General features: G+C 50.7%; 1 protein-coding gene across 3 annotated transcripts in view; it reads left to right on the top strand.

Moving 5' to 3' along the window:
- SPATA7 (spermatogenesis associated 7) overlaps nucleotides 1-22,956 on the top strand; it is a 45,822-nt gene that overhangs the window by 5,666 nt on the left and 17,200 nt on the right. The window contains exons 1-6 of one of the 3 annotated variants that reach the window (XM_073578218.1): nucleotides 148-1,196; nucleotides 10,867-10,941; nucleotides 11,196-11,288; nucleotides 12,122-12,169; nucleotides 14,648-14,778; nucleotides 19,529-19,917. In XM_073578218.1, the coding sequence (XP_073434319.1) occupies nucleotides 1,115-1,196; nucleotides 10,867-10,941; nucleotides 11,196-11,288; nucleotides 12,122-12,169; nucleotides 14,648-14,778; nucleotides 19,529-19,917 (818 nt within the window). In that variant the 5' untranslated portion in view covers nucleotides 148-1,114. Of the gene's footprint in view, nucleotides 1-147; nucleotides 1,197-10,866; nucleotides 10,942-11,195; nucleotides 11,289-12,121; nucleotides 12,170-13,069; nucleotides 13,229-14,647; nucleotides 14,779-19,528; nucleotides 19,918-22,956 lie in introns of those variants that run through there. The other 2 variants (XM_073578219.1, XM_073578220.1) reach the window with 2 other exon arrangements.

Raw genomic sequence — 22,956 nt, 5'->3', positions numbered from 1 at the left:
CACATTGTGGTTGATGATGGAGAAGCGTAATCTCTGACCAAAACGTCAGCAGCTTTGTATTGTAGAATGATGAAACCGCAGGATGGAGGCGCTACTGATATGATAATGAGTTCATGGAGATACTTTTTAAACCTCTGGATTATTCAGTCTGAGCCTCGTGCAGAAATCCTGGCACCCACAGCCTCGGCTGCTGTCATGGATGTCATCAATGCCAGCCTGGAGAAGGTGTTTGCAAGCGCTGGATGTCCGGCTACAGAAGTCCATTCATTTCACTCCGCAATACCAAAGGCCATCATGGTGCAAGGCTGGAAAGGAGGTCTGTCCTCTACAGCGAGAAGCCCCCCTTTTTTGTTTTGGACACAACCATAACTGGAGATTGGTGACACCATGAAGAGGCTTCACAAGGGAAGGGAGCATGGGTGTCCAGGAGCCGTTTTCCACACAACCCCAAGAAGCCTGTTCCTCGCACCTGCCTGCGTGACCTAAACCTGCTCCTGTGGGGTCTCCGGACTGGTCTCCATCAAGCACACTGGGGACGTCATCGGTCGGTGATTACACAGGAGCTGCCAGCAGCGGATCTTGATGATTTGTACAATCAGCGGCAGAACCTTCTGCAGACGACCATTAATAACCTCAGTGGTGGCGGCTGGGGGTGCCGGGATTTCTGCACAAAGCTCAGACTGAATAATCCAGATATCCTGAAATGTTGTTTCCCTTTATTTGCCCCCATTTTCAGATCCTGTGATTTCCAGGACTGCCCAGTGTGACATATCATCAGTCAGTGGCCGCACTCGGAGAGAACAATGGCCAGATACAATGTATGGCGGGATCTCGGCAGCACTTTTCTCCGAAGCTGTCTCTGCCGTCTCTTTCGGGGACTGTCGCTGTATTTTTCAGTCTTATTCCCGTGTTAGGGAGAGCAGCACAGACCGCACAGTGTGAGCGGGAGCCGGCCCCGGTGCGCCAGGATTAGCGGCAGAGACGGTAATGGCTCAGGAATAGTCGCAGCTCCACGGCTTCCTGTGAGGTCTCCGGTGACAGGAAGTGCCGCCCAGCGCGGGGATTACAGCCCCGTATCCAGGAGACGCCGGGAAACGTCGCCGCCTGAGTCCTAATGTCGCCGGGATACCGCGCTGCTCCAGAAGATGCCGGACGTGCGATAAATCCCGGAGGCGGCAATGGCGGCGCCCGAGCGGGTGAGAGACCTCTATGTCTGTGTATATACCTGTATGTATGCTATATACTGTGTGCAGGGCTCAGACCTCCCAGAACAGGGACTATGTATAAATAATATACACGCCTCTGCCTGCAGCCCCAGATGTCTCCTCTCTCCTATATGATCCTATACTTTGTTACTTCTCCTCGCGTTGTCCGTGCGGTGTATATGGCCCCTGCGTTGTCCGTGCGGTGTATATGGCCCCTGCGTTGTCCGTGCGGTGTATATGGCCCCTGCGTTGTCCGTGCGGTGTATATGGCCCCTGCGTTGTCCGTGCGGTGTATATGGCCCCTGCGTTGTCCGTGCGGTGTATATGGCCCCTGCGTTGTCCGTGCGGTGTATATGGCCCCTGCGTTGTCCGTGCGGTGTATATGGCCCCTGCGGTGTCCGTGCGGTGTATATGGCCCCTGCGTTGTCAGTGTGGTGTATATGGCCCCTGCGTTGTCAGTGTGGTGTATATGGCCCCTGCGTTGTCAGTGTGGTGTATATGGCCCCTGCGTTGTCAGTGTGGTGTATATGGCCCCTGCGTAGTCAGTGTGGTGTTGTCAGTGTGGTGTATATGGCCCCTGCATTGTCTGTGTGGCGTATATGGCCCCTGCGTTGTCTGTGTGGCGTATATGGCCCATGCGTTGTCCGTGTGGCGTATATGGCCCATGCGTTGTCCGTGTGGCGTATATGGCCCATGCGTTGTCCGTGTGGCGTATATGGCCCATGCGTTGTCCGTGTGGCGTATATGGCCCCCGCGTTGTCCGTGTGGCGTATATGGCCCCCGCGTTGTCCGTGTGGCGTATATGGCCCCCGCGTTGTCCGTGTGGCGTATATGGCCCCCGCGTTGTCCGTGTGGTGTATATGGCCCCCGCGTTGTCAGTGTGGTGTATATGGCCCCCGCGTTGTCAGTGTGGTGTATATGGCCCCCGCGTTGTCAGTGTGGTGTATATGGCCCCCGCGTTGTCAGTGTGGTGTATATGACCCCCGCGTTGTCAGTGTGGTGTATATGACCCCCGCGTTGTCAGTGTGGTGTATATGGCCCCCGCGTTGTCAGTGTGGTGTATATGGCCCCCGCGTTGTCAGTGTGGTGTATATGGCCCCCGCGTTGTCAGTGTGGTGTATATGGCCCCCGCGTTGTCAGTGTGGTGTATATGGCCCCCGCGTTGTCAGTGTGGTGTATATGGCCCCCGCGTTGTCAGTGTGGTGTATATGGCCCCCGCGTTGTCAGTGTGGTGTATATGGCCCCCGCGTTGTCAGTGTGGTGTATATGGCCCCCGCGTTGTCATTGTGGTGTATATGGCCCCCGCGTTGTCAGTGTGGTGTATATGGCCCCCGCGTTGTCAGTGTGGTGTATATGGCCCCCGCGTTGTCAGTGTGGTGTATATGGCCCCCGCGTTGTCAGTGTGGTGTATATGGCCCCCGCGTTGTCAGTGTGGTGTATATGGCCCCCGCGTTGTCAGTGTGGTGTATATGGCCCCCGCGTTGTCAGTGTGGTGTATATGGCCCCCGCGTTGTCAGTGTGGTGTATATGGCCCCCGCGTTGTCAGTGTGGTGTATATGGCCCCCGCGTTGTCAGTGTGGTGTATATGGCCCCCGCGTTGTCAGTGTGGTGTATATGGCCCCCGCCTTGTCAGTGTGGCGTATATGGCCCCCGCCTTGTCAGTGTGGCGTATATGGCCCCCGCCTTGTCAGTGTGGCGTATATGGCCCCCGCCTTGTCAGTGTGGCGTATATGGCCCCCGCCTTGTCAGTGTGGCGTATATGGCCCCCGCCTTGTCAGTGTGGCGTATATGGCCCCTGCCTTGTCAGTGTGGCGTATATGGCCCCCCGCCTTGTCAGTGTGGTGTATATGGCCCCCCGCGTTGTCAGTGTGGCGTATATGGCCCCCCGCCTTGTCAGTGTGGTGTATATGGCCCCCCGCCTTGTCAGTGTGGTGTATATGGCCCCCCGCGTTGTCAGTGTGGTGTATATGGCCCCCGCCTTGTCAGTGTGGTGTATATGGCCCCCGCATTGTCCGTGTGGTGTATATGGCCCCTGCGTTGTCAGTGTGGTGTATATGGCCCCCGCCTTGTCAGTGTGGTGTATATGGCCCCCGCGTTGTCCGTGTGGTGTATATGGCCCCTGCGTTGTCCGTGTGGTGTATATGGCCCCTGCGTTGTCCGTGTGGTGTATATGGCTCGTGTTGTCCATATACCCAGGTGCATATAGTGGTGCTATGATGACACCAAAGGTTCCTGGAGACAGATGGAGTTTGGTAAATCCGGGACTTGTCTGATTAGCTGCTTAGCAATCACTGAAGAACAAGTGACAGACGGATCACATCACCCCCCAGGGCTGCCATCTTCCCCCTTCAACACATTTTACCATTTTCACCCCAAAATCGCAGCCATGGGGTTTATGGCGTCAAAGCTACATGTGTGTATGTGTGTGTATATATATATATATATATATATATATATATATATATATAGCCACACACATACATGTATATATGTTACATAGTCTCCTTTATTATGTATATTGCTGTCCCATACACAGTGCCCTCTCTTCTTATGGACAGTACCGTCCCTTGCATATTGGATTATATAGAGCCTTGTTTTTTATTACATACAGTCCTGTCTTGTTAGCTGTATAATGCAATGATGGCTGATGAAGCATGGGAAAGCTTCTTTTGTAATGGAGGAGCTGGTAGTCTGGTCACCGGCTCCTCGATCAGCAGTCATTTTATATCTAAAAAGAGAGGGGACTATGTAATAAAAGAGGGCGCTGTGAATAACAAAAATAACAAGAATACACTATGTAAGAGACAGCACTATACATAACAGCAGAGGAAGCTATATAATAAGGGACGGCACCATATATAACTAGAGAGGATGGTACGTAATAAGGGACAATGTTATACATAATAAAAGAGGAAACTATGTAACTAAGAATGGTGTTATACAGAATTAGTGAGTACACTATATACTAAGGGACTGTGTTAGACATAATAAGCGATAATAATGTCTTCCTCCTCCTCCCCCTGTTCCTAAGGCCATTATAAGTCTCCCTTCCTCCAATCCCCCACACCCCTCATTGTCCTCCTCCCCTCGCATCCCATTATTGTCCTCTCCCCCACCCCATTGTTGCCCTCTTCACCACCTCCATCATTTTCTTCTCCCCCACCACTATCTTTGCTTTCTCCCCCCACCACTCCCATCATTGCCCATTCCACCACCTCCATCATTTCCTCCTCCTCCACCACCCCATTATTGCCCTTTCCACCACCACCATCATTGCATTCTTTCCCACCACCCCATCATTTCTTTTTCCCCCACCACCCCATCATTGCCTTCTCCATCACTCCCATCATTGCCTTCTCCATCACTCCCATCATTGCCTTCTCTCCATCACTCCCATCATTGCCTTCTCCCCATCACTCCCATCATTGCATTCTCCCCATCACCCCATCATTGCATTCTCCAAATCACTTCCATCATTGCCTTCTCCCCATCATTGCCTTCTCCCCATCACCCCCATCATGGCCTTCTCCCCATCACCCCCATCATGGCCTTCTCCCCATCACCCCCATCATGGCCTTCTCCCCATCACCCCCATCATGGCCTTCTCCCCATCACCCCCATCATGGCCTTCTCCCCATCACCCCCATCATGGCCTTCTCCCCATCACCCCCATCATGGCCTTCTCCCCATCACCCCCATCATGGCCTTCTCCCCATCACCCCCATCATGGCCTTCTCCCCATCACCCCCATCATGGCCTTCTCCCCATCACCCCCATCATGGCCTTCTCCCCATCACCCCCATCATGGCCTTCTCCCCATCACCCCCAACATGGCCTTCTCCCCATCACCCCCAACATGGCCTTCTCCCCATCACCCCCAACATGGCCTTCTCCCCATCACCCCCATCATGGCCTTCTCCCCATCACCCCCATCATGGCCTTCTCCCCATCACCCCCATCATGGCCTTCTCCCCATCACCCCCATCATGGCCTTCTCCCCATCACCCCCATCATGGCCTTCTCCCCATCACCCCCATCATGGCCTTCTCCCCATCACCCCCATCATGGCCTTCTCCCCATCACCCCCATCATGGCCTTCTCCCCATCACCCCCATCATGGCCTTCTCCCCATCACTCCCATCATGGCCTTCTCCCATCACCCCAGGCATCATGGCCTTCTCTCCCCATCACTGCCTTCTCCTCATGCCCCCATCATATCATTGACCTTCTCCTTCAGGGCCAGGCTCCACCTATACACACACACTGACACACACACACTCACACACACAGCAGCACCTCTCTCCGCTCTCACCTGTCCGCTGCCCATGCTTCCTCGGTCTGGCACAGCAGCGGCCGCTGAATGATGACGTCATTCAGCGGCGCTCTTCTCTGTGTCAGAGATAGGAAGCGCGGGCGGCGGGCAGGAAGCAGGATGGATCCTTGCAGCTCCGCTCCTGCAATTTTCTCTTGCAGGCAGCGGAGCTGCTTGGATCGCTCCCTGCCCGCCGCTGCAAGCCTGCACATGAGGGCAATGTGGCCAGGGGCCCCCGGAGACTCGGGCCCGGAGAAAACGGCCAGATTGCCCTCCTCATTAGCCACCTTGCAGGGTTCCCTGGAGGCTCTGGGCCCCTGTGTACTTGCACAGGTTGAACCGGTGGTATGTCCGCCCATGCCTGTGCCATCATATCCTCCAGTTACTTCAGAGCTGCATGCATAACATCTGTAGCATCTTGTTTTATACTTCAGAGCCAATATACAAATTATGCGCGCTACTGTCAAACTGTTGATTGGGTCGAGTTCAGTTACACCAAACAGCCTAGCGGAGCCCCCATAAGTTATGTACTTTGCTGCAATGCATTGTGAGCTGCAGCTTAGGGGAAGCATCGGGCAGGTGAGCAGCGCCACAGTCTGTGATTCACTTTGGAGTCTTGGTTGCACTGAGTTTTTTGTGTTCGATTATCTTTCTGCTCCTGTAGGAGGAAGGTTTAGCAGTTGTAAGCTATGTATCATACTGTTACAGTGAGTGAAACAAGTATTGAAGATTACATAAATTTTCTGAGTAAAACTATTCGTAAAGGTGCTGTCACACTAAGGCTGTGTGCACACGTAGCGATTTTTAGCTGTGTGCACACGTAGCGATTTTTAAGCGTTTTTGCCGCGATTTTCGGCGCGAAAACGCTTAAAAATCGTGTACAGAACGCACCCCATGCATTCCTATGGCATTCCGCACATGCTGTGCTAATGCTGCGCTTTTTTCCGCGGCGGAATCGCATCGCGGAAAAATTCGCAGCATGCTCATTCTTTGTGCGGAATCGCAAAGAATTGCCGCGATTCCGCACCCATAGGAATGCATGAGAATCGCTTACTTCCCACATGTGGCTATGCCCACCATGCGGGAATCGTCTCATGTGCGGTTGGTACCCACGGTGTGGAGGAGAGGAGACTGTCCTCCAGGCCCTGGGTACCATACCCCTGTAAAAAAAGAATAAAAAATAAAAAATCGGTGTATATTTACCTTCCGGCGTCCCGCGATGCATTCCCGGCCTAAGCGTTCCCAGTAATGCCTTGCGGCAAGGTCCTGTAATGACGTAGTCTCGCGTGACTCTAGCGGTCTCGCGAGATCGCTATAGCAACGCGAGACTACCTCATCACAGGTCTCGCAAGGCATTACTGGGAACGCTGAGGCCCGGGAATGCAGCGCGGGACGCCGGAAGGTAAATATACACCGATTTTTTTTATTTTTTTTAGCGTTTTAACATTCTATCTCTTACTATTGATGCCGCATAGGCGGCCTCAATAGTAAAAACCTGGTCACACTTGTCAAACACTGTTTGACGAGTGTGACCAACCTGTCAATCACTTTCCAAGCGATGCTTCAAATTGCTTGGAAAGTGCTTGAATATCGCACGCGAAAATCGCGGCAAAATCACGATCATAATCGCGGTGAAATCGCGCGGAAAAACCGCGCGATTTCTGGGAAGGAGTCCGGTTTTTAGTAAGCGTTTTAAAACGCTACGTGTGCACATAGCCTTAGCGATGCACCAGCGATCCCGACCAGCGATATGACATGGTCAGGATCGCTGGTGCATCGCTAAGTGGTCGCTAGTGAGCTGCCACACAGGCATATCTCACCAGCAAGATAGCAGGGGTCGGGGGTTGTTACTTACCAGTCAGACGCGGCAATCCTGACGTCCTCCCGCCCGCGTCCACGCGTCGCTCGTCGGCACCACAGGAAGCCCAGCAGGAAGCTGACGATGAGAAACGTCCAGGGTGTTCTCGCGCAATCAGCGATAACCAGCGGGGAGCCGGTCGGAGGTAAGTATCAGGCATAGCGATATCGCTAGCAATATCACTGCTACGTCACAAAAAACAGTGACGTCACAGTGATATCGCTGTGACAGGCCCTTAAGGCCGGTTTCATATGTCCTGATATTTCCGGTACCGGAAAAAAAAAACTGTACCGAAGATGTCGTTGTCTGTGTGTGTAATATTTGCGGCACACGTGTGGCAACCGTGTGCCGCATCAGTACCACACAGACGGGAGCCACGGAAGAAGCGCTACAGTAATTGTTGGTCCCCGGCGCAGGATGCTGAAGGTGCTTTCATCATTCTTTCCTGCTCTGCCGGCGATCAGCACGAGTAGGGGAGAATGATGAGAGTTGTATTCAAGTGAGAACAATGACAGCAGGCGGCGGCTTATGGGACTATTACTCCCATCACCCTACACCTGCTGCCGCAAATAACAGTGACAGCAGGAGTAGCTGATGGGTTTTCCTCACCCACCTGAGTTTTAAATAAATGAAAAAAAACGGCGTGGGTTCCCCTCTATTTTCTATAACCAACCAAGCAAATCTCACAGCTGGGTGCTGCCACCCTCAGCTGTCAGCTTCAGCAAGGCTGGTTATCAAGAATACAGGGGTCCCCATCGTGTTTCTTTAATTATTAAGGCTAGTTTCACACTAGCGTTCTCGGGCACAGCACAGGGCTGCCACTAAGCCCCGGCCACGCCCCCTCCGGTCAGTTTCTCCTCTGATCGCATGACACTGCATGCGATCACTGTACCCTATATTTAGCGTTGGGTACGCTGACCGTGCGCTGGTGTGATTTTGCTGGCGCTGCGCCCAGCGCACAAAAATGCAACACAGCGCGCTTTTGTGCACCGGGCGCAGCGCCAGCAAAATCATACCAGTGCACGGTCAGCGTACCCAACGCTAAATATAGGGTACGGTGATCACATGCAGTGTCATGCGATCAGAGGAGGAACTGACCGGAGGGGGCGCGATCGGGGCTTGGCAGCGGCCCTGCGCTGCGCCCGAGAACGCTAGTGTGAAACTAGCCTTAAATAGTAAAAAAAAAAAAAGGTATGGGGTCCCTCCCATTTTTGATAACCAGCCTTGCTAAAGCAGACAGCTGGGGGCTGGTATTCTCAGGCTGGTAAGGGGACATTGATATAGGCCCTCCCCCAGCCTAAAAATAGCAGCCCACATCCTCTCTGAAAAGTTGCATCAATTAGATGCGCCATTTCTGGCGCTTTACCCTGCTCTTCCCACTTGCCCTGTAGCGGTGACAATTGGGGTTCATATTTGTGGGGTTGATGTCACCTTTGTATTGTCAGGTGACATCAAGCCCACGGATTAGTAATGGAGAAGCGTCTATAAGACACCTATCCATTACTAATCCTATAGTTTTATGGTAAATTATGACACCGTCAGAATAAAGTCCTTTATTAGAAATAAAACAAAAGTTTTCCATTTGTCCATTTCTCTCGGTGATCTGCTGTGAAGACACTGAGCTTGAACTGTGGTGACCTCATCATTGGCTTTTTCCCGCGGTGCTGATTTCACTGCAGTTCAGCCCTGCTGGGAACGCAGCCTCACTGACTGCCGGTCACTGACGTTGTGCTCGCAGCAGTTCATTCATCAGTGATTCTCAGCCTGGACGGTTGCACCTTGGCACTGTCCAGGTTAAGAATAGTTTATCCCCCAGACATGAATGACGGTGTGGGACATAACAACCAGCAGGTGAAGGGGATATGGTTGTTATATTATTTTAGTTTTATTACAAGAGAACAAAGGCTTTGATGGAATTAGGCATTAGTTGAGTATAACTGTGTTTTGTCATTTTAAAATAAAAATGGAAAACTGTGTTTCGTTTTATTTCTAATAAAATACTTTTTTTAATTATTTATTTATCGCGTAGGAGCGGCTGATGAATACTCCCATCAACTGCTCCTGCTGTCACTGTTATTAGCAGCAGCAGGTATAGACTGATGGGAGCAGTAGTCCCTCAGCCACCGCCTGCTGTCATTGTTATCACTTGAATATAATTCTCCTCATTTTCCCCTGCTCATGCTGATCGCCGGCAGACCAGGGGAAAATAATGAGAATGTCTTCAGCACCCTGCATCGGGGAACAGCACTTACTGTAGCGCTTCTTCCCTGGCGCCGGTGTGTGTCACACGGATGACAACCATGTGTGCGGGACGTTTAGCAGCCCGTGCTGACTGTAAAAAATACGGACATGTCGGCGTGTTTTGCCTATGGTCACAAAGTCAGAAACACACTGACATGTGCACAGACCCATTCACTTTAAATGGGTCTACATGTGTCAGTGTCTCCGGTACGTGTGAAAACTGTTACCACATGTCTCAGAGACAGGGACATGTGAAAGAGCCCTAAAGCTGCTATTGACATGAAATTCTCCCCAGATGTCGCTCACAACCCATCCAATCCACACAGGCAAATAAATCACCATAGATGTCCATAAATTATGTGTAATAATGAGAAATTACATTGGGAAACATAATGAACACACAAAGAAAGAGAGCAGAAAAAAATTCTATGGAAAGTCCTGACACCGACCGGGAGCACTTGGTCGTGGCTGGTATATGGTGAAATGATGTTCCTTCCACTTCTGGATTATGGTCTCAGCAGTGCTCACTGGAACCTTTAGTAGTTTAGAAATTCTTCTGTCACCAATGTCATCAGGATGTCTTGCAACAATAAGGTTGTGAAAGTCTTGAGACGGCTCATTGGTTTTATCCATCATGAGATGTTTCTTGTGGGCACTTTAGTTAGCACTTTAGTGAGACACCGTTTTACGGACGATTAGTTGAACCATCTGATATTATTTGTTACGAAGTGTCAGGATTGCCTTCTAATTAGATTTCAGCAGGTGTCAGGACTTTTCAGGGATTTTTACTTTTCTTTCGTCATGTGTTCAATACTTTTTCCTTGTATCATTTCTCATTATTACACATAAATAATGGCCATCTATGGTGATTTCTTTGCCTGTGTGGATTGGATGGGTTGTTCCCAACATATGGCGAGAATTTTATGTCAATAGCAGCTTTAGAAATAGATTTACTTACAAAATTGGTGACGTCTTCAATACTGATTTCCCCGCTGTATATATTCTGTTTGTTGCAATGTGTCCAGGAAAGATTGGTTTAAATCATAGAGGATTGCATGTACTGACACATTGCAACAAAACTGTGAGCAGGACTGGGTCAGTCTTGATTTTCGGCCCCTGAATGACAACCGATGCTTCATGGTGGTGGGGACGTCCTTGGTGGTTGCTCCCTTATTCCAGTGCCTAGAAGCCTCAGTCTCAGAATTGTCACATCAGCAATCATTATTTGCCGGTGTCCCGTTTCGTTGCAGGGTCTCGGACGCCATCGATTCCCAGGTGCGGAGTGTCGAGCCCATTCAGAGGACACTTGAGCACGAAGAGTAACGGTAAGAACTCCTAGAGCCGCCTGCGGCCCTACAGCGCAGGATGGGGTGTCCTAGTACAGTACAGACCCGGCCTCCCTGCGCCATACACTGCATCCAATCACCAAGACATCCGGTGCTGGGCTTATACGTGGAGGTAGTGGTTTGATGGTTGCTTTGTATTTTCCTGTATTTGTTCTGACTTTTAATTTGTTTTGATACAAAGTCTCCTGTTCCCGTTTTTATCCCACTTTGTTTTACTTTTCCTCTGGTTTCAGCTTTTTGCATCGGCCAAAGCAGCCGTCTGAGCGACCAGTACCGGATCCGGGACCACATGCTGATCCACTACAATAAAATCCTGTCCGCTAAAGGTGCGGGGTCAGCCGTGATTGTGGCGAGGAGCCGCCTGTCCTTGATGGGGGAGGGGAGGATCTTGTATTTTTAACATGTAGCCCGGATTGCCCTCCTCTCTTTCTCCTCGTCTCTCCTGCCATCAGTTTTCCTTTACGTTTGTGGTGCTTGACAGGACTGTGGGTTTTGTTGTCTGGGAGGCTTTCAAGAACGCTGTTCAGTTTTGTTGCCCCATTGGAGGGGGGGGGGGGGTTAAGTGACTGATAGAGGACACAGCTGCTGATCGCTGGGTTACATTACTTTCTGCGTTTACCATCAGGATTTCCATTCTTTCCCTGCTAATTACATTATGGCAACACATCTCTGTGCTTCATCCTATGGGAGGTCCTAACAATGGACCTCAGCTTTAGGCCTCGTTCACACATTCAGTATTTGGTCAGTATTTTACTTCTGTATTTGTCGCCCAGTCCTGGTTTGGGCTATAAATGCTGATGTAAAATACTGACCCAAAGGGCTCATACTCACTTGTGAGAGACTCGCACGATTCTCGTGCGAGTCTCTCACATGAAAACCCGGCACTGGGACCGGCGCATGCGGCTGCATAGAAATACATGTACCCACACGCTCTGGTCCGAGTGCCGGCGGCAGTGCCAGGTTTTCATGTGAGAGACTCGCACGAGAATCGTGCAAGACTCTCGCAAGTATGAGCCCAAATACTTAGTGTGTGAACGTGGCCTAATGTGGATAACAGGGCGCAATAAACTGCTCACTAGGGCATTACTGATGATCACCTCTTGGTTTACTGCACACGTAATTGCAAATATTTAATTCTTGTTCCTCTTTCCTTTTTTAGCTGCCGTTGACTGTTCTGTTCCTAAGAGCCTGTTAAAAAGTGTAAAACGTAAGTGAAAAATCTCTGCTTATCCTAAAATCACAAGATATACAATACTATGTGGAGTAAACACGGACCACCAAGCCAAGATGTTGACCAAAAAAATATTTTGTATTAATTGAATTTTAAAAATTCATCACCAATACAGACATAGACTGGTGTAATGAGGAGTAAATAGGTAAGCGAATATCACAATCCAGGGCAAAACATGGGATTAATAGCAACAAACACTATGCGAGTACAGTGGGTATGGAAAGTATTCAGACCCCTTTAAATTTTTGACTCTTTGTTTCATTGCAGCCATTTGGTAAATTCAAACAAGTTCATTTTTTTCTCATTAATGTACACTCTGCACCCCATCTTTACTAAAAAAAAACAAAAAAAAACAGAAATGTAGAAATTTTTGCAAATTTATTAAAAAAGTAAAACTGAAAGATCACATGGTGATAAGTATTCAGACCCTTTGCTCAGACACTCATATTTAAGTCACATGCTGTCCATTTCCTTGTGATCCTCCTTGAGATGGTTCTACCCCTTCATTGGAGTCCAGCTGTGTTTAATTAAACTGATAGGACTTGATTTGACATATGAAAGCCCGCATATAGTTTGCTAAAGAGCACATGAAGGACTCCCAGACAATGAGAAATAAGATAAAATAAGGAAACGTGGGGACCCTTGGCTCATGTATTTTGGCCAAAATATCAACTAATACCTCACTATTTTTGTATTTTTTGCACTATATTTCTCTGGGGTGCAGCCAAGCACAAACACGTCTGGTCTCGCATAAGGGGTGTTCACACTGATGCATTCAGAGTGTGCTGGCTAGCCGCCTAATTGAAAAGTAGGGGCGTGACTAATAGGCTGTGAACCAGACACTGTGCAATAACCTTGTGTGAACAACGCCCTGTGCAGGCTTTTATTGTGCAATTGTATATTGGGCAGTCACCCCCTCCAGGATTGGGTAGGTGGAGAGGGGCTGTTGATCTGGTATTTTGCACCTGTGTTGCTGACATCTTGCTTTATGGGCTGGCTGCACCCTGTAGTGCATTTGTTCCAAGATCTGGGCAGGTAAGTGTTGCTGCTTTTTTGTCTGCTGTGTAAATTGAATTTTTGGAGACTTTGAGTCTTCTTTAGTGGCTTTGCTAATTAGTTTTGTGTAGGGGATTGGATGGGCCCCACCACAGCTGCACAGGCCATCCCTCCAATCCTCCATTATTCTTGGGTAAGCACTACATCAGTTACTGATATATACGGGCACTTTATATCTCTTGTTCCCAGCCCAAATTTATATTACGGGTCTATCTGCTGAGCCGTGTATCTAACCCTATCCTGTGTGATACTGTCTGCTGAGCCGTGTATCTAATCCTCTCCTGTGTGATACTGTCTTCTGAGCCGTGTATCTAATCCTCTCCTGTGTGATACTGTCTGCTGAGCCGTGTATCTAATCCTATCCTGTGTGATACTGTCTGCTGAGCCGTATATCTAATCCTATCCTGTGTGATACTGTCTGCTGAGCTGTGTATCTAATCCTCTCCTGTGTGATACTGACTGCTGAGCCGTGTATCTAATCCTGTCCTGTGTGATACTGACTGCTGAGTCGTGTATCTAATCCTATCCTGTGTGATACTGTCTGCTGAGCTGTGTATCTAATCCTCTCCTGTGTGATACTGACTGCTGAGCCGTGTATCTAATCCTGTCCTGTGTGATACTGACTGCTGAGCCGTGTATCTAATCCTATCCTGTGTGATACTGTCTGCTGAGCCGTGTATCTAATCTCCTGTGTGTGACTGTGATCCTGATACAATGCTTGGTTAATCCCTCGCGGTCGGGGAGATTCAGTTTCCGTGTGGCGGTTTCCTAGGTCAATATTGGCACGTGGTTGCGGCTTTTCCTGCTTCTTTGGTGTTGATTTATTGGATCGGTGACTTTGCTGGATAGAGCTGCATTCGTGTTACGTCCCTGTGGTCCCGGATTTTCAGAAGTGATCATTCATTTGCTGGAACTACACAACACCGTTCTGTAGTTCATGAGCGGTTGGTCTTCCTGAGCTCTGGATTGTTATAAACAATACTTTTCTTTAAGGTCGCTGATGAGAGAACTCCTTTTTAATGTACCCACTGGATAAATACATGAAAAATAAGGATCCAGCTGCTGGGACCCGCGCTGATCATGGAAGTTGGGGTCCCACGTGTGTGTGACCATCACTTCTTTCAGAATGTTAGACAGCAGACACCGGAGCGCCTTGTTCTCTGGATTATTAGTGGTCCCAGCGCTCAGACCCCCAGCAATTGCACATTTATCACCTATCCTGCGATAGTTTATGGTAGAGCTGAAAGTTTTTTGGAGTTGAATCCAGTCTAGACAATTCACTATACAGTCTGTAACCTGCACTGATACATTGTGACAGACTGTCAGTCGTGTCTCATTACGCTGTGTCACTCTTGGATATCTGCACTTATAACTTCCGTTCCTCTGTTTGTCTTGCAGACAGTGACCAGCGGAGACGGGAGAGGATGAAGAAAGAGGTCGCCCAGCTGGAGAGAACGTCCTCACACTCGGTTGCTTCTTCTGGCCCTTGCTCTAGCACAGACAGCACAGATTCCATAATACTCAGGAAGGTGAGGAAGTTTTATGTGGCCATTGCACCTGTACTACATAGCGTTGGCTATGGCGGAAACTGTCAGCAAGGTGGTTGCACGGAGGTCCCACAAGGCAGGGAACAGTTACTTTTTCCTAGATCTTGGGTAATAATTAAGGATGTAGGTTGTGCTGCACAGGGGGAAGCAGGAGCAATGGGGTGTGCAGGTGTTGAATGCGGAGACAGCAGTGGGCTGTGGTGGTGGCAGTGGGCTCTTCAGGTGGTGATGGAGGCAGCAGTGAGCTGCACAGGTGGTGAAGGCGGAGACATCAGTGGGCTGTGCAGGTGGTGATGGAGGTGGAGGCAGCAGTGGGCTGTGCAGGTAGTGGTGAAGGCGGAGGCAGCAGTGGGTTGTGCAGGTAGTGGTGAAGGCGGAGGCAGCAGTGGGTTGTGCAGGTAGTGGTGAAGGCGGAGGCAGCAGTGGGTTGTGCAGGTGGTGGTGAAGGCGGTGGCAGCAGTGGGCTGTGCAGGTGGTGGTGAAGGCGGTGGCAGCAGTGGGCTGCGCAGGTGGTGGTGAAGGCGGAGGCAGCAGTGGGCTGCGCAGGTGGTGGTGAAGGCGGAGGCAGCAGTGGGCTGCGCAGGTGGTGGTGAAGGCGGAGGCAGCAGTGGGCTGCGCAGGTGGTGGTGAAGGCGGAGGCAGCAGTGGGCTGCGCAGGTGGTGGTGAAGGCGGAGGCAGCAGTGGGCTGCGCAGGTGGTGGTGAAGGCGGAGGCAGCAGTGGGCTGCGCAGGTGGTGGTGAAGGCGGAGGCAGCAGTGGGCTGCGCAGGTGGTGGTGAAGGCGGAGGCAGCAGTGGGCTGCGCAGGTGGTGGTGAAGGCGGAGGCAGCAGTGGGCTGCGCAGGTGGTGGTGAAGGCGGAGGCAGCAGTGGGCTGCGCAGGTGGTGGTGAAGGCGGAGGCAGCAGTGGGCTGCGCAGGTGGTGGTGAAGGCGGAGGCAGCAGTGGGCTGCGCAGGTGGTGGTGAAGGCGGAGGCAGCAGTGGGCTGCGCAGGTGGTGGTGAAGGCGGAGGCAGCAGTGGGCTGCGCAGGTGGTGGTGAAGGCGGAGGCAGCAGTGGGCTGCGCAGGTGGTGGTGAAGGCGGAGGCAGCAGTGGGCTGCGCAGGTGGTGGTGAAGGCGGAGGCAGCAGTGGGCTGCGCAGGTGGTGGTGAAGGCGGAGGCAGCAGTGGGCTGCGCAGGTGGTGGTGAAGGCGGAGGCAGCAGTGGGCTGCGCAGGTGGTGGTGAAGGCGGAGGCAGCAGTGGGCTGCGCAGGTGGTGGTGAAGGCGGAGGCAGCAGTGGGCTGCGCAGGTGGTGGTGAAGGCGGAGGCAGCAGTGGGCTGCGCAGGTGGTGGTGAAGGCGGAGGCAGCAGTGGGCTGCGCAGGTGGTGGTGAAGGCGGAGGCAGCAGTGGGCTGCGCAGGTGGTGGTGAAGGCGGAGGCAGCAGTGGGCTGCGCAGGTGGTGGTGAAGGCGGAGGCAGCAGTGGGCTGCGCAGGTGGTGGTGAAGGCGGAGGCAGCAGTGGGCTGCGCAGGTGGTGGTGAAGGCGGAGGCAGCAGTGAGCTTGCGCAGGTGGTGGTGAAGGCGGAGGCAGCAGTGAGCTTGCGCAGGTAGTGGTGAAGGCGGAGGCAGCAGTGAGCTTGCGCAGGTAGTGGTGAAGGCGGAGGCAGCAGTGAGCTTGCGCAGGTAGTGGTGAAGGCGGAGGCAGCAGTGAGCTTGCGCAGGTGATGATGGAGGCGGAGGCACAGTGGGTTGCGCAGGTGGTGATAGAGGTGGATGCAGCTGTGGGCTGTGCAGGTGGTGGTGAAGGCGGAGGCAGCAGTGAGCTGAGCAGGTGGTGGTGAATGCGGAGGGAGTAGTGGGCTGCGCAGGTGGTGGTGGAGGAAAAGGCATCAGTGGGTTGCGCAGGTGGAGGCTTCTATGTGTGTAATAAAGGGTCCTGGGACGCGCCCTACTTGCACAGATCAGGCAGAGGTGCGTTGGCCTTTGAGTCCATGCTATAAACCTCGGTGTTGTATATGGGACTCCACATGATACCATTAAATCTTCGTCCTAAAAATCGTGATTCTGTTTTCTGCCCACGAGGTGCAGACTCAAGGACATCCTTCAGTAACCCCCGGGGAGCGCTGCTGTCACAGAATATTTATTGCTCTTGTGGGACCGGACGTCCTGGCAGTGAGGTTTGTTTCAGCTTCAGTGTCTGGTTCTGTCCTTTACAATCCCCCATTAACCTGGCTATAAAGTAATAATAAACTATTAGAATATCTGAAGACCTAACGGTCCATTTGCCGATGGTTGTCCTGGAACCATAAAGGAGTTTTCCCATCTGAAACTTATGGCATCTCCCCCATTTTGAAGGGACGCTCTCTGTAATTTTGCAAGCCAGCCCCCCCATCATCCACATGATTGTAAGCCGCTCGTCGAGGCTAAATATAAATTATCACTGGTAATTACATGAAGGAGCAGAAAACATAAAGCTGCAGATGGCGATGGAGGAGCAGTCGTCGCCTTTTACCCACGTTGGCAATTATGTCATTTACATCTTTGCCCGTGTTGAAGGGAACCCCGCCGAGTCCTGGTAGAAGCGCGGTCCCAGGCGGGCACACGACAGCCTGTGGAGCCTCCACTGCGGGGGGGCCTTAATATTTAATCTCAGACATTTGTTTCCACGGCAACGACTATTTTTTTTAAACTCTCTCCATTGAATTGTTACATGATGGACCCGACTCTGAGATATTAAGGAAACATGATCTGAATATTGATGTGGCCGATAACATTTATAATGTGACTTCATTTATGAAAATAATCAAAACAAACTTTTGAGTCATCAGGTTTTTCTTTTTCACATTCTCTTGTATCCTAAATCTGTGGAGGTTTCTATTGGCTACAAGACTTTGCATAAGTATTCCCACCTGTGCTGTAATGTAATTTCAAGGGACATTTCCAGCACGACGGGTTCTTTTTAGACTAGGGGCCGATTTTCCCCACCTATTTGATGTCTGACATGAGCCCTGTCCATGCAGGTACGGTGCCCTGACAGGGGTGTGATAGGAAGGGGGTTGGTTGTCTTTAGGGGGGATAGCCCCCTCTAAAAAGTCGTCCATCCATTCTTAATTAAAAGTTCTGTAACTTTGGAATGGACTATGTAAATGTTTCCCGGCCCCATTTTCAACATCTCTGGATTTTCGGGAACAGTTACTTCTCACTCGCTCCTAGCATTCTTCTAATACTTGGATCCAGTCTACAATTCTTATTTATCAGTTGAAGATCACTGCTTGCTGTCAATGAATAAGAACATTGCCTTCCTTCATTCAGGGGAAGTATTGCTGCACATAGGGCTAAGAGGGTGGATTCATTTGTATCCAGTCCGAACAATCCTCAGTTTGCGCTGATACTTCACCTGTGCTGATACATTGTAACAAACTGGACAGGAGGCAGGATTGTGCCGATTGTCCAGCCAGGATACAACTGTATCAAACTTTCAGTTGTGAGAAGCATTAGCTCTGAATTGTTTTCATGACCAGCAAGCAGAGATCTTTCAGATGGTGGGTAAACCTGCAGGCTGGTATGTGAGGTCCTGACTTCTCACGGCTCATTCTTGACTTTATAAGGGTTTTTTTTAGTTCTGATTCATGTGTTATTACTGCATTTATGCCAGTAGTAAGCGATGGCAGCCGTGATGTTGTCACTTTCTCCAGCCGCGCTCTATACAATGTATGCCGCCTTTGCACTGAGGACCTCTAAGGTCATCGCTAAAAGCTGCTTCATCACAAAGCTCTTCGTGACATTTGTCGGGTGTTTTCTGCAGTTCTGTCCTTTCTTTGTCCCGATTCTCGTCTCTATGAAAAACACAATTAAAGTAAATCTCTTTCTTCAAAAGTTACAAATAAAATGGGAAAATAACTCTGACCAGAAAATGTCTCTACAAAAGCGGCAGCAGGTGGCAGAAGGACAAGAGCGTTCCTCTGCTGTGACAGCGCTGGCAAATTGCTGCCATTTTACATTTGTGTACTGCAATAGTACCCACTCCTCCTGCGTCATTAGACATTTGTGGATTGCCCATTATCAGCAGTGTCTGTGCGCATTTGTATACTCAGGGTTACGCAGAAATATCCTGCTGTTGCTTTAAGAATATGTTCCTCCTTGGTGGCTGCGGCGTGTTGTTGGGGGGGTGGGAGGCGCAGCAGAGGTGTTAGGGTTGCTGGATTGCTTTGCACTCTCTTTTACTTTTTATTTTTGGTTTCCTTTGTCTAGAATTGCGTCATCGTAACGGGAAACTTTTCTGTGTAATAAAAAGTGGTGAATAATTTTTGCAAATCACAGGCTTTCAGAAGAGTGTTCAGTGCTGCCATTGCCTGCAGTTTTTTTGAACTTCAGAAATACTGTCACGCCTGATGTTCCACCCAGTGGCACCTATAATACCCCATTATTGTTGCCGCCTCCCCCAGCTCCACTTGCTGCACCCACAGTGTCCCTTCCACAGTAGCCACCACAATGCCACACAGCATGGTCACCCTCGGATGTTACAGATGTATCTCAGTCTGTTTAGCTTGCAGAGCTTTGTGTAGACTAGACACATTGTGGCCACTTGTTTGGCTGAGAGCAGTAATGGGTATGTGCATGTTTATTTGCTGTCGGTGAATGGGATCAATACAAAGATCATGAAATGGAGATGAATTAAAGCTCAGTTCTTTGTAACGAAGATGAACCGTTTACAAACCTCACATAATACTAATAATGTTTCCTGTTTCTCTCCAGGACTACAATGACCCCCACTCTCCTCCCCTGAGACATTCCCCGTATTCAGACCACGGCCCCATTTACTCCCCACTACCCCTCCGGTCTCTAGACCGCACATGCAAGCTGCACGTCCGGCACTCCGAATTCTACAGACTCCACAGCGGCCTCAGTCACGCCACTGCCTGGACCAGTCCCTCCAAATTCCAGGACAACCAGTCCAAGACTTATAGCGGGGACCTGCTCGAGAAACACTCCCATCATTTCACCACCAAGGAGCGCCCATTCACTCCCCGCACCCTAAAGACCCAGGCTAAGTCTGCATTGGCCCAATCTCGTTATTACACCCCACCCAGGCGGAAGAGGAGGGGGACAGCCGCCGCAGCTGAGACCCAGACGGATATCGGCAGGTAAAGAACCAAGTTTAACCTGAATTGAAGGTGATCACCAGCATGTAATGCACAAAATATGGAGTAAAACAGGATTTTGGTTGCTTACTGTAAAATCTGTTTCTCAGAGTCTTCATTGGGGGACACAGAAACCGTGGGTGTGTGCTGCTGTCACTAGGAGGTTGACACTATGCATGAAAAAAATGTTAAATCCGCCTCCGCAGTATACACCCCTCCGACAGGCTGTAGGACAATCAGTTAGTGAAAAGGCAGTAGGAGGAAATATTATTATGTAAGTCAATCATATAATCTTTACAGATAACAAAATCATGGGAGGGCGCTGTGTCCCCCAATGAAGACTCTGAGAAACACATTTTACGGTAAGCAACCAAAATCCTGCTTTCTCATTCATCTCATTGGGGGACACAGAAACCGTGGGACGTCCAAAAGCAGTCCCTGGGGTGGGAAAAGACAGAAACTTCCTTCAGGTTGGAGAACTTACCACTGCCGCCTCAAAGATTCTTCTGCCTAGGCTGGTGTCCGCTGAAGCATAGGTATGGACCTTATAGAACCTTGAAAAGGTATGCACGGATGACCATGTGGCAGCCTTGCACAACTGCATGGCTGATACCCTGTTGTGTACCGCCCAAGAGGCACCCACCGCCCGGGTTGAATGGGCCTTGACCCCAGCAGGGGACACCCTGTCCTTCACCCGGTAGGCTTCCAGAATTGCCATTCTGATCCAGCGGGCAATTGTTGCCTTAGAGGCCGGCAGGCCTCTTCTCACCCCATTGGGGGTAACAAATAGCGAGTCCACCTTCCTGAAGGGAGCGGTCCTGGCCTGATAGACCCTTATCACCCTCACCAGGTCTAGCTTATTCAAAGAACGCTCCAGAGGATGGGTTGGAGCGGGACAAAATGACGGAAGGATTATATCCTCGTTTAGGTGGAAGGGCCGATACCACCTTCGGAAGAAATTTAGGAGGAGGGCGCAAAACAACCTTGTCCTGGTGCATAATTAGGAATGGAGGGCGACAGGACAATGCCGCTAATTCTGAAACCTGCCTAATAGAGGTGATGACTACGAGAAATACTGTCAAGGCTTCCAAGACCAAGTTAAGATCCCCTGGAGTCATAGGGATCTGTAAGGATGGGCCGCATGTGCCACTCCTTGCAGAAAGGTCCTAACCTGTAAGCGGGAGGCCAAATTTCTTTGAAAAAGAATAGAGAGAGCAGATACCTGGCCTTTCAAGGAACTTAGGACCAGACCGCCATCTAACCCTGCCTGGAGAAAAGCTAGGACAGATGGCAGGGAACAGGGCATAGGTGTGATGAGATTAGACTCACACCAGCCAAAATAGGCCTTCCAGGCTCGATAATAGACCCTGGAAGAGGATGGCTTCCTAACCTCGATCATTGTATTAATGACTCCGAAATGATCCGAAAATCCCGGGATTAATAGTCCGAAAATCCCGCTGCTGTCAGTATTGTGGTTTCAACGTCCATGCCGTCCAATTGAGCGACCGAGAATTAGAGTGGTAAAACTGCCCCTGAGCCAGGAGATCTGGTCTGTCGGGGAGTCTCCAGGGGGTGCCTGCGAGAAGATTGATCATTTCTGCGAACCAGGCCCTCCTGGGCCAGTACGGGGCGATCAATATGACCGGCACCCCTTCCGCCTTGATCTTCTTTAGCAGTCTGGGCAGGAGAGGAAGGGGAGGGAACAGGTAAGGGAGTCTGAACTGTGTCCAGGGAATGACCAGTGTGTCGACCCCTATTGCTAGAGGATCGTGGTATCTTGGGACAAACTGTTGGACCCTTCTGTTCTGTCGCGATGCCAGTGGTCCACGTCTGGAGTCTCCCATAGCTGGCATATCTGACGGACCACGACCTGGTGTAAGGACCTTTCTCCTGCCGTGAGCCCCTCCCGACTGAGGAAGTCGGCGGCCGTGTTGTCTGTGCCGGGAATGAAAACTGCCAAAATTGCCGGAATTGCGGTTTCTGCCCAGTTGAAGATTCTGGATACCTCGGCCAGTGCCCAGGAACTTCTGGTTCCCCCTTGGTGATTGATGTATGCCACCGCCGTGGCATTGTCCGTTTGAATCCGTGCTGGCTGGTTGTTGAGGTATATTTCCCAATGTAGAAGTGCTAGGAAGACCGCCCTCTGTTTTAGAATGTTGATTGATAGTGAGGATTCTTGCCTCAACCATCATCTCTGGACTGCCAGGTGACGGAATACCGCACCCCAGCCCAGGGAACTGGCATCTGTAGTTACTACCTGCCAGTGGACAGGGGAAAAAGGCCGTCCCAGATGAACGAGGGGGGAGGTCAGCCACCACTTGAGGGACTCACTGGTCTGAATGGAAGGGAGGAAAGGGCGATCCAGCGAAGAGATGGACCTGTTCCAATGAAGGAGGATGTTCCTCTGTAGTATCCTGGAATGGAACAGGGCAAAGGGTATTACCTTTGAAGCTGTCACCATCCTTCCCAGGACTCTCATGGCAGCGCAAAAGGATAGACGCCGGAATTTCAACAGGGAGCGAATTCCCTGCTGGAGGGTAATCCACGTCCTTTCTGGAAGAAAGACCCTCAAGCGGCGGGTGTTGATTACCATTCCTAAGAATTCTAGGCGTTGTGTTGGCGTTAGGTGAGATTTCTCCCTGTTTATGATCCAACCAAACCGGGACAGCGTGTTTAAAACTACCGCTAGATTTTCCTGGGCCTGAGCGAAGGAGGGCGCTTTGACGAGAATATCGTCGAGATATGGCACCAATATTATGCCCCTGACTCCTTAATATAGCTACCATCGCTGCCACAATCTTTGTGAAAATTCTGAGGGCTGTTGCCAGCCCAAATGGCAGGGCCACAAACTGGAAATGCTGCTTTTGGACAGTAAAACGCAGAAACCTCTGATGTCCCTAAAAAATGGGGACGTGTTGGTAGGCATCCCGGATGTCTATGGAACATAGGAATTCCTGATCCTCTATAAACGTAATTACCGACCGAATCGATTCCATCCTGAAATGGCGTAAGCGGATCCATCTGTTTAGCCTTTTGAGGTCT

This window comes from Dendrobates tinctorius, unplaced genomic scaffold, assembly GCF_039654945.1.
Source record: "Dendrobates tinctorius isolate UK_male_01 unplaced genomic scaffold, ASM3965494v1 ptg000058l, whole genome shotgun sequence".
Taxonomy (NCBI): Eukaryota; Metazoa; Chordata; class Amphibia; order Anura; family Dendrobatidae; genus Dendrobates; species Dendrobates tinctorius.
Note: the sequence above shows the minus strand (reverse complement) of the source record. Positions and strands in the feature narration are given on the sequence as shown.